Source organism: Columba livia, chromosome 27, assembly GCF_036013475.1.
Source record: "Columba livia isolate bColLiv1 breed racing homer chromosome 27, bColLiv1.pat.W.v2, whole genome shotgun sequence".
Lineage (NCBI taxonomy): Eukaryota > Metazoa > Chordata > Aves > Columbiformes > Columbidae > Columba > Columba livia.
The window spans coordinates 681,152-691,509 of record NC_088628.1 but is presented as its reverse complement, the minus strand read 5'-3'; the positions used below and the strand labels follow the sequence as shown (position 1 = coordinate 691,509).

Below are 10,358 nucleotides of genomic sequence, written 5' to 3'. Positions count from 1 at the left end.
TCTTTATCTTCTGGGTCCTTCCACTTGGCTGGATTCTGTAATTTGGTTACTCTTCAGACAAAATGTGGAAGAATGCACATACTGTCATTAATAATAAAAGGAAAAGGGGAAACAAGAACCCTGGTTGCTCTGGCTTGGTGCTCGGGTGTATTGGCTTTGCCCTTTCTCACATAAGCTCTTCAGTATAGAAATTCTTTCCTTTGGCCTCCCATTTTTCTTCAGTTCATTTACAGTGAAGAATTATTAATGTTTTCTGTAAAATTATCCCATGGGTTTGTTCTTTCTCTTCAAACACAGTAGAGCTGTAGAGCTTTCCCTGTCCGTGAATTGATCTGCAGCGATGAAAAAGCTGCAGGCCCTGGGTTCGGCTCGCTCGGTGTTACAGAAAAGGGAAACCCGTCAGTCACCAAGAACGCTGAGGCCAGCAACTCAACACTTTGCTTTTTCCGTCAGGCAACCAGGGCCTCTTGGAGGATTAAACCTAGTGCTAAATTTAGCTGCGTCTCACTAGAGTTGGTATCAGGAGTTATCAGATCAGGACATCTTTGGAGGGAATGACTGACGTCTGTCCCGGGGAAGTCTAAGTCCTGGTTTGCTTCTCTCCTGCCCTGTGCCGAGCGGGATGTTCTGCAGAGCCAGCACGGCCTGGGACGCTTGAGACAGCGGAGGATTTCTCAAAGCACTTGAAATATCTCCTTCATCAATCAGCCTGCTCGCTTGTTGTTCCGTCCAGGTCCTGAGCAAAGCGGATCACTAGCACTGAAACGGATGGCATGGGAGAGGAGAATGGTTAAACCACTCCACCCCCTGGGAAATGCCCAGCTACCGTTTCCATTCGGGACGGAGCAGAGTCTCAAGGAATACGTGTGTGTCCAGGTAAATCAGGGCTTTGTAGAAGCAGGTCTGTAGAACCCTGTGTCCCTGCAGCAAGTTCAAATTCGCTGCTTTTGAAAGATCCATCTTTGCTCCTTGGGATGAAGGACGCGTGTCTGGAACGGGACCAAAGACGCCCAGCGCTGAGCCATGGAAATTCAAGACAGGTTCCATATCTCTCTCTATGAAAGGCTTCTCTAAATGAAACTTTATGGCTGTTGTCTTCTCAGTACTAATCCATTCCAGATAAGGTACTTGGAAGGTGAACAGAGCTGTAATTTTAACATACCTTGGAATATTTGTACCTTTCACCACGTTATTTCCATTTAGAACATGCTCAGACATACTTGGAGGAATTAACAAAGTTTGAGCTCTCTCTTCAGTTAGAATCCTTTTGTCATCAGGTCAAGGAGACTTTGAATCGATTAAGGAGTGTTTGGTTTCTGAGACCGGTGAGAGTAAGAGAGACACACGGATTGTGCCAGGGGAAATCAGAGTCACTTCACAATTTTTATTTGTTGATGGTTTTATAAAACAAAACTCCCCTTGAATCAGACACCCCATAAACCATTTTTACTTGTGCATGCAAGTGATACATCAGGTTTCAGTAGACCAGCAGCTGCAAAACCAGACAGTTGAACTGTCAGGCAGAGTTCCTGTTGTCTACTGAAGGGAAGGGAAGGGAAACTCACAGAATTAAGGCACTGTCAAAACCCAAAACCACAAATCATCTCACCTTTTGTACTGACTTTCACCTGGTTTTATACAGGATTTTTTAAATTTATTTTTAATTAACTGTCAAGTTCCATTTTGGACAGGGACACACACAGAAATAGAAACGCTTTTCTGAACTCTTCCTATTTATATTCCCGGCTGCAAGATGACAGCAGCAAACCTCAGTGCTGGGGATGCCAATACGCTGCTTAACTGGAAGCCCAGTGCTCCCTCCCCATTTTCAGCGCAGTGCTGCCAGCCCTTGGATGATGGCACTTTGAATAACAAAGTCAGCTATAGGAACAGCTTCAAACTAGTCTAAAAGCCAGCACTCAGTAAGCACAACAAGACCGAACTGGCAGACTCCTCCCTGAGCCATGCGAGGCATTTCGGACGCTTCACTCGCTGGGCACAGCCTGCTTTCCCAGACCAGGAGTTTGGCCAAAAGGGACCTACAGAGGCACCTCCAGCTGCTGTGCTTTTATCAGTCCTTTAATATAGTCCTTTAATATAGTTTTAATGGGCTGGTGTGAAATCCACTTCTTTAGCCTTGTATCTTAATTTGAGAATGTAGGAAACGTTCCTTCCTGCATCGCATGTGCTGTAGCGCACCAAGATCACAGCTTCACGCGCAAAGCAGCGCCTGGCTGCGGCTGGAGGACCATGCTTAGAACTATCCAATTCTCTACATAAAGATGCAAAGTTTAAAAAAACCCAATTTCACGTCCATTAATTAGGTGCCTTAGCAGTTATAAATAAATAGTAATAAATACTTATGTACACTCACACACCCTTCTTCTGTCCCACAAGATTACAAACAAACCAGAACCATGCTCTTCCCTAGTTAAATGTGATCGGGTTGGAGGTGGGACACGCGACTGGTAACAACGTGCGGCGACGCTACACAGCAGTTCAGAATAATAACAGCACCAGCACGGAGCACTGGGAGCATTTCACAGCTTCAAAGCTCTTGCAAACACAGACAGGTAAGAAAGCAACAATGTTCTATCCATCAAGAATCAGAGGGAATTTAGGTGAGAGAGTTTGGCTAGGACACCAGAATCAATGTCCTTATTGCACATAAAATGTCACATTAACTGCAGGTGCGGCAGATGTGGGAGCTAGGAAAAATGAGATCAGGCTCGCATGAGACCATTTCATTCCCTTGAGTATGAAATACAATTTCCACATGGATCGTGTCTAAACAGTTTGTTATTTGGGTAGACGTCAAAAAGGTCAATGAAATCTCAAAGGAACTCAGGAGCTGCAGGAGCACAAACCATTACCCACATTCATAAATAAAAGCATTGCAAGATTTTGCATCCATTGAAAATGCTGCATCATGATTGCGGACAGCTTGGGAACTGGCACCCAGTTATCACCCTGGCACACACTTACAAATCCCTGAAAATATGATCAGAACAGAGACAGAGAGCAAGCGGCAAGCAGCGCACAGAGAGCACAACGGCATTCAGGGACCCGCCTGGCAGTGTCCTGGCTTCCACCTCTGGAGTCTGAGAGAGGGACTGGAGGATAAAGGAGGTCACGGCTGGCTTTGAGACTCAGCTCTGGAAGGATATTCTTGGCCTATTTACTCTGTAGTTACTTTTTTATTCAGCTTTTTTTGCTTTCCGTTTCCTCGTGCCTTCATTTAGCTCCTCTTTTGACTTTGCCGGAGGAGGCGGAGGATGGGAAACCTCATGGGAGGCCCCGTGCGCATCATGGTGGTGACTCGTGTGTCCACTGGAAACAGAGCCGAAGAAAACCGGGCAGACGAAGCTCTCCACGGGAGCAAAAGGCGAGGCGTGAGAGTGGGTTGCCGTCATGAAAACCTGCCATGCAACAGCGAATACTGCAAGTTAAAGATCACATACACCAGCCGTGAAACAGTCAGGAACATTCCACTTACCCCAGGGACAAGTCCCTATTGCTACAGAGTCAGGGCTGTATCACCAGGATCTCTGGCCATACTGCCTATGCGATGGAGAACCTAGTCTGTAATTTCCTGAGCAGACCTTCGATTGTGGCTTGGGAAGGTGAACACCCCCACTTGAATCCTGTACCCTCTCTCTGGTTCTGTAGATTTGTTAGCAGCGAGCCTGCTGTAAACTTACCTTGCAAATGATCATGAACATGGTGAAAAAGAAGATGAGGTTGGCTTCAGAGATAGGGAGCCAGTGAGTTTGCTGCAGAGTGAAGAGGATTGTGCCATACAGACTAGCCTTCGTAGGGCTGGAAGAGAAATAAAGAGCTTTTCTAGGAGGTTTGCATCGTTTGAACGGTTCTGTAAATTGCATTTTTGGTCTGACAAGATAATTTACAGGCTACCTACTTACAAGGACATATGAAGAATTTCATTCGTTTCTGGCTTCCAGACCCCACGCAGCAGTTGCTCCAAGTTCGACATCAAGGCAACACCAGAACCTGTGAAACAGGGCAAGCGAACAGTTCCCTCCGTTTTGTTTGAGGGAACAAAAGGTTCGTGACATTCTTCCCAAATTTAAAAGAAGTTTGCCTAAAACAACAGAGCAGGGCAAACGCTCTGTAGACTCTCTGTAAAGCATTGCCTGGTGCAGGGGAAGAGCATTTGCCTCTGGTCCATTTACTGATGCCCAAACAAAAGCTAAAGCAAAACTGTCTGGGCTGGTTCAACACTGATAGAAAATCCCTAAAAAGATAGAGGCAAGGCCAGAGACAGGACACAGGAGAAAGGATCAAGAATTCCTGAATACCACCCCCATATCTGACAGTGCCTCCAGTTCTTCGTGCCTCTATTAAAGTTAGATGCTGACTCAACCGACAACCATTCTGCAAGTCTGACTAAATACCTGTGTTGTAGGAGCCCTGATTGACTGCAGCCAGCTGACCACAGCACTACCCAGCCTGCTGCCGGGACGTGGTCACCCTGAACCTCACCCCCGCCCCTCCCACAGGGCTGGCTCCTCCCTGCCGCGCTGCCAATATCTGGCGTGTCACCTTTGACCCATCCGGTAGCCATCATGATGAACCACCCGTGGTGGTACCGGTGGTGAGCGTGGTGCACCCCGGCTGCGATTTTGCGAACTCTCACCACCTCCTTCATGGCCACAAAGATGAGCTTCACGGGCAGAAAGCTCACGCACTTGTAGAAGAGGTTCATGGGGCAGAAGAATATCAAATACCTGAAACACAAACCACACAGAGTTTAACTGATCTGCGACATATCGAGAGGATTAGGAGTACTGTGGCGTTGGCCTGAGTTACGTCGGGGAGAAGGAAACGCTCGTTCCGTCATGCAAAAGCACATACAACCCAGACACACCGAGGAACTTAAACCTGGAGTAACTGCGGTTCATTTGTGCACATTTCACTAACACGAGGAAGAAAATGCCCCCGAATCTCCAGCGTGTGCCGCTCCCACTATACACGGGATCGGTGCAGTGAACGCTGCTTCTGCGGTTTGGCCACGGTTCAGCTGCAGCCGCTATGAATAGAAACACCCGGCGACTGGACCGGGCCCAGCACATATCGTCAAACACAGGACAACTGGTCAGAGAAACTGGAAACTAGATCTAGGAATACGAAAGCCTCCCAAACGACCTCACCCCACCTTTTCTTTCCCCAGGTAATCCAAGCGAGATAACAGATGCGTGTCACACAGACAGAATACTTCACACCAGATGGCTCTGTGCACAGCCAGCGGCACCTTGTGCTTCACGAATCAGGTGAAACGCAGAAGACTCACCAGACCGCCGTGGCCAGGATGACACTGGAGTTATTACTGAAGTAATCAATAGGTGATTCTCCAAGCAGCAGATCCGCGAGTATGTAACTTCCGAAGCAGTGCAGCATAGCGCAGAGCCAGGAGGCAAAGGGGCTCTTACGAGACATCTCCACGGCTCCTGTGAAGCGAATTCTAAATGAGGAGATGGATTCGGCAAATGAGCAGAAACTCCAAGCCCCTCTAAGAGGCTTGTGGTGCGTGTTCTCCAGCAAAATAAGTCAAAGAAAAGTGCGTGTAAAGCAAAGAAATGTGTACCCTGTGAAGGCTGAATGAGAACAGATAGTGCCAGTGGTGTGTGTGCTCCCAGCCTGCAGGGCCCCGTGAGCCTCACAAGTTTGTGACTCGGTTAAGAGTTTCTCTCCTGTATTTGCTGCTATTTCCTGCAATTGGCAGCAACAATTTTTCCCTTGAAATCAATATCTTTTTTACAGTCTAAAAATAGAATGCATACTAGTACGATTCTCTCCATTGCTTCAACCTAGGTGCCCTCTAGAATTCATGAACAAGCTGTTCAGCTCTTTCATTCATAAGATAACCTGTAAAAACAGAACAGGAATTCTTAACCTTTATTAGAAAGAGGAGGATTCGAGGGTTCTTCCCCGCTCCTGTACTAGTTTGGAAATGCCCTCTGAAGATAAAACTAGATATTAAACCAGTGTAATATGTTACGGTCTCTTCCCACAGCCTCCTGTTGCCTTTTTGTAATTCCTCGAGCCATCTTCATCCACCTCTGTACTTCTTCAAGGAAGCATCTCAGGAACATCAATTCTCTAAGATTGTTTCATCGCCTTAAACTGCTCCAGAGTCCCGTGTGCAGCGTTTCAGGTACCGAACAGTTCAGCGACCACTAACGGGCAGTCAGAAGAGGGAGCGCTAAAATGTTATGTCAGCCCTGCTAACAGCGGCCTTACCTTAAATAGCAATATGTGAATCAGCGTTTGCTGAAACTCTGACTGCTCAGACCCTCCCGTGCTCAAAGACATTTGAACCAGCTGAAAGGCCCGTGGAGGCGAGACAGCTGCAGCAGCCGCCGCACCAACGCGCTTCCACAGGGACCCGAACTTTAGCTTGAGGTTTAAATTTAGTACCACTTGTTTTTCTGTGGCTCCGTAGCCTTGCGGAGGACACGGGACAGGACTGTCCTGGCCCCCATCTCCCGCACCGGAGCTGCAGGATGCAGCGGCGCAGGAGTCCAGTGAAAACACACCCAGCCCTCTCCAGTCCAAGTGGATTACGGGGCTCACGTGTTTTCCAAAGCTATTTTCATGCGGGTGGCCTGTTAACCGTTCAGGACCTCGCGCTGGGAGCAGCTGTAAGCGATCGGGCCTCGGAAACCCAGCACGTCTGTTTAGGTGGAGTTCCAGCACAGCAGAGTGTAGATCGTACAGCGCCGAGATCTCACAACGGGAGGATTTTAAATCCATTCCAAAGTGGGGCTTGGTTTTCTGTTGGTTAATTTTTTTCCTCCCCAGCCGTCAGGCACTCACACTGAAACCATTCAAAGCGGAGCATGGAACGTGCACACGCTACCGAAAATAAATACAGAAGATGGCATTTGGAAAAGCCCGGGGCACGGCCAGGCTGCCGCGGCGCAGGGAGCGAAAGCCAAGCTGCAGATCTATCGATCTTTACACAATAAACCCAAGAGAGCAAAGCAAGCAACATCTGTTTGGCGCCTCAGAACAGGTGACAGCGCGGTCTGGAAGGTGGGGATAAAGGGGTTTACTGAGAGCCCTTTTGTGTATCAACAGGAGGGGCGCATTGCCACACAAATAGAAAAGCCGGACAACCGGCCGGGAATGTAACGCTGGGTCCTGGGACAGCACTGGGAGGCGACTGCACTGAAGTACTTCGGCGTGGTTGGAATCTAATCTTAAATAAATTGCAACGTTAATTTTCAAGATCAGAGCGACTAGTTCTTGGAGTTTCTTTGTGCTTTATATTTAGACATACGTGTCAGATCCCCCCACCAAGCACCGCAGCGGAGCGCTGAACCTGAACGCGGCCCCGCTGAGGGACAGGGCGGGCAGGACACGAAGATAACGGGTTTGTGCCCCAAAACGCGCGGCAGCAGCGCCCCCGCTCGCCCCCGCGCCCCCCACACGGACCCTCGGCGGCGCTTCCACCCCCGGGCCGCCCCGGCGCGGACTGGCGGCGCCGAGGGCGCGGGGCCGCACTCACCCGGCTCGTACTTGAGGTAGAGGACGGACACGATGAAATAGGCCGTGTCGAACAGCGGGAACACGGGCAGGGCGGCGAAGGCGGCCGCCAGCTCCCCGAGCTGCAGCGTCTCCGCCACCTCCATGCTGCCGCGGCACGGGCAGCGCCGCCCGCCCTCCGGCCGCGCGGGCTGTGGCAGCGGCGGGAGGCGGGACCGGCGCGGCCCCGGCCCGGGGGCGGTCCCGCTCCCGTCTCCTGCGCGACGCTGTCCGGACGCGGAGCCGCCCCCGGGAGCGCAGCGCCCGCCCCTTCCGCTTCCGCCGCCGCTTCCGCCGCCATGATCGGGGACCTGCTGCTCTGCGGGTACCGGGGCCGGGGCCGGGGCGGCCGGGCCCGGCGTGGCGGCGGCTCGGTGCCTCACGGTGTCTCTGTCTCTCTTTCCCCAGGACGCTGCTGCTCAACGCCGGCGCCGTCCTGAACTTCAGGCTGTGAGTGACGGGGGGAGGAGGCGCCGGTTTTGGGGGGGGAACGGTCACCCTCCGTGATACCGACCCGGCCTCTCGTTGTCCCGCAGGAGGAGGAGAGACACGGAGGGGTTCGGCGAGGAGTCCCGGGAACCCAGCACCGGTAACGGGGCATCCACGGCCTCACTGCTCTGCTAAATACACCCAGGAATGGGCGTTTTCTGAAGAAAAACCTCGACCAGAGCATTTTTTCAAGGCAGCAGAGTCCAAGTTTAACCCGTTTTGTGTGGTTCTGAGCGACCCTTTGCCTGGAGCTCATAAACTGCGGCGTAAAATCCGCTCCGTGCCGTTTGCGCCCAGGCGCCGCCAACCCCGGCGCCGCCGCCGAGCGGGCGATCGGGAGCGCGGAGCGCGCGCTCTGCGCAGTTGGCGCGGGGCGGGGGGGCTCGGGGCGCGGGGGGGCGCGGGGCCCTGGGCGCGGGGGCGGGGCCGCGCCGCTCACAGCCCGGCGGCCACCTCGGCGTCCGCGCGCGCGGCTCCGTCAAGCAGCGCACGTGCTGTCCTCCCTCCTGAACAGCGCGACCCCCTTTGATCACGTGTCGCTCATGTGGCCGCGTGCCGTTCCAGCCACGCCCTGAACACGGTGTGCTTGCTGAAACCCCAACTTCAGCCTTTTGTTGTCCGACCTTTCCTGTGAATCTTTTCCTGAGTTGCCTCCGTTTTTCAGCAGAGTTTAAAACGTGACCTGTCACCGCATTGGGCATCTTTCACCTCAAGGACTCTTTTGATTTGTAGGTGACAACATCAGAGAGTTCCTGCTGAGTCTCAGGTATTTTCGGATCTTCATTGCCTTGTGGAACGTCTTCATGATGTTCTGCATGATCGTGTAAGTAACACCTGCAGCACCTTGTCGTTTGGTTATGGGGAGCCATACACATTGGGTTTTTCTTGCACATATATTTCTTTTCATATCTCTCTTTCCCACTCTATTAATTCATAATTCCTTTTCATTCCACTGGTTTATTTTAATCTTCGAAGAGACCTTGGTTGAGCTCAGAGTTCTTTGCTAACGTGCGCACCAGTAGTACCCGAAAACCTTATTTGCCGGCGTGTAAGTCACGTAGCTTTAGAGACAGCGCTCCTGTGGGTTGCTTCGGTAAAACGTCATCTGGGGCAGCGTCTCAGTGTCACCGGGGGGATGTTTTTCATCTTAGGGGGTAAAAAAACCCCACAGAATGGAATCAGCCTTGAGAATAGTCCGTGGAACAGGCCGGCGGGGCTGAGCTCTCGCTGCTGGAGCTCTGGGCTCTGATACACGGGGGGCAGAACCGCTGGCCAGATGTGCTGAGCTGCAGGGGCATCGACACCACTGGGGACAGCTGTGCCCCCTCCTCATCTGCTTTGCTTTCTGTTGCACCCACTAGGTTGTTTGGATCCTGAGGGTCATCCGCAAATACATCTGTGAACTCGGAAAAGACTTTTGGCTGGAACCTCCATTTTCTATAAGGTCAAAGATTCCAACGCGTTCAAAGTGCAGCCCTGGGCTGGTGGCACCGGCTCCTCCCGCGCTGTCGGGACACGTTCGTCCTGGGCCAGTCGTGTAACGGCTCGGTGCGCGTTGGTTCTCGCTGCCGGGGGACTGAGCCTTTGTGCCCCGAGCCACAAATCTTCAAAGTTAAACCATTTGATCTTTACCGAAACAAAGAGAAGTTTCGGTGGCTTTGCTGGGCTGAGGGCAGCGCTGGGGCGCAGGGAGCCGCGATGCGCAGCCCGACCGCCGCCGTCGGTCCCTCCCGGCCCGCGCCGCGCCGCCGGTGTCACCGCTGCCCAGGGCTCCGCCACATCACACCCTCGTTCTCATTTCTGTGAAGTTGAGCAAAGTCTTGGTGTAACTTCTCACTGTTCCGTTGTGGTGGAGAAGTGGAAAAGGATGCTTAAGAAAAATTGGATTCTCATCTTCTCACTGTTTTTTTCCAGCAAAATGGTTTTTTAAATTTTTTTTTTTTAATCACTATTTTGAATAGGAACAATAGTTCTGTAAGCCGCTCCCAAGGACTGGTTTTGGAATAACCCTGGATTGGGTTGAATAAAGTTGTTCTATTTAAGGGTAAAATGTGTATTTGATGTTGTGTTTGTGCTGCTACAAGAGAAGTTGACCCAGTGTTGATGTGTTTTGAGACACTTTATCCAGTCTCCTCCGGTCCCGTGTTACCCGTTTGGCCTCTTGGAGCAGGAACCTCTCCTGCAGCGCCGGGGCCGCGTCGCAGAGCTGCTGCGGGGGTTGGGCCGCCCGCCCGGCGCTGCAGGAGGCGCCTCGCTGGACGGGTTTTGTACAGCGGCTGCGCTACCAAGTGCATACAATACCAAATACAATTTATAACACG

At 51.6% G+C, this 10,358-nt stretch overlaps 2 protein-coding genes across 2 annotated transcripts; one reads left to right on the top strand and one right to left on the bottom strand.

Moving 5' to 3' along the window:
- Nucleotides 1–1,364: 1,364 nt before the first annotated feature.
- Nucleotides 1,365–7,777, bottom strand: TMEM38A (transmembrane protein 38A). The gene is made up of 6 exons (XM_065042560.1): nt 7,532–7,777; nt 5,312–5,468; nt 4,564–4,748; nt 3,924–4,011; nt 3,702–3,819; nt 1,365–3,419 (listed from the first exon to the last, which is right to left on the bottom strand). The coding sequence occupies exons 1-6, from the start codon at nt 7,653–7,655 to the stop codon at nt 3,198–3,200; spliced, it is 894 nt and encodes a 297-aa protein (XP_064898632.1). The 5' UTR covers nt 7,656–7,777; the 3' UTR covers nt 1,365–3,197.
- A 2-nt stretch (nt 7,778–7,779) lies between these two features.
- SMIM7 (small integral membrane protein 7) lies at nt 7,780–10,087 on the top strand. The gene is made up of 5 exons (XM_065042575.1): nt 7,780–7,873; nt 7,957–7,998; nt 8,085–8,137; nt 8,770–8,860; nt 9,399–10,087. Exons 1-5 carry the CDS (start codon nt 7,848–7,850, stop codon nt 9,412–9,414), a joined length of 228 nt encoding a protein of 75 aa, XP_064898647.1. The 5' UTR covers nt 7,780–7,847; the 3' UTR covers nt 9,415–10,087.
- Nucleotides 10,088–10,358: the final 271 nt, after the last annotated feature.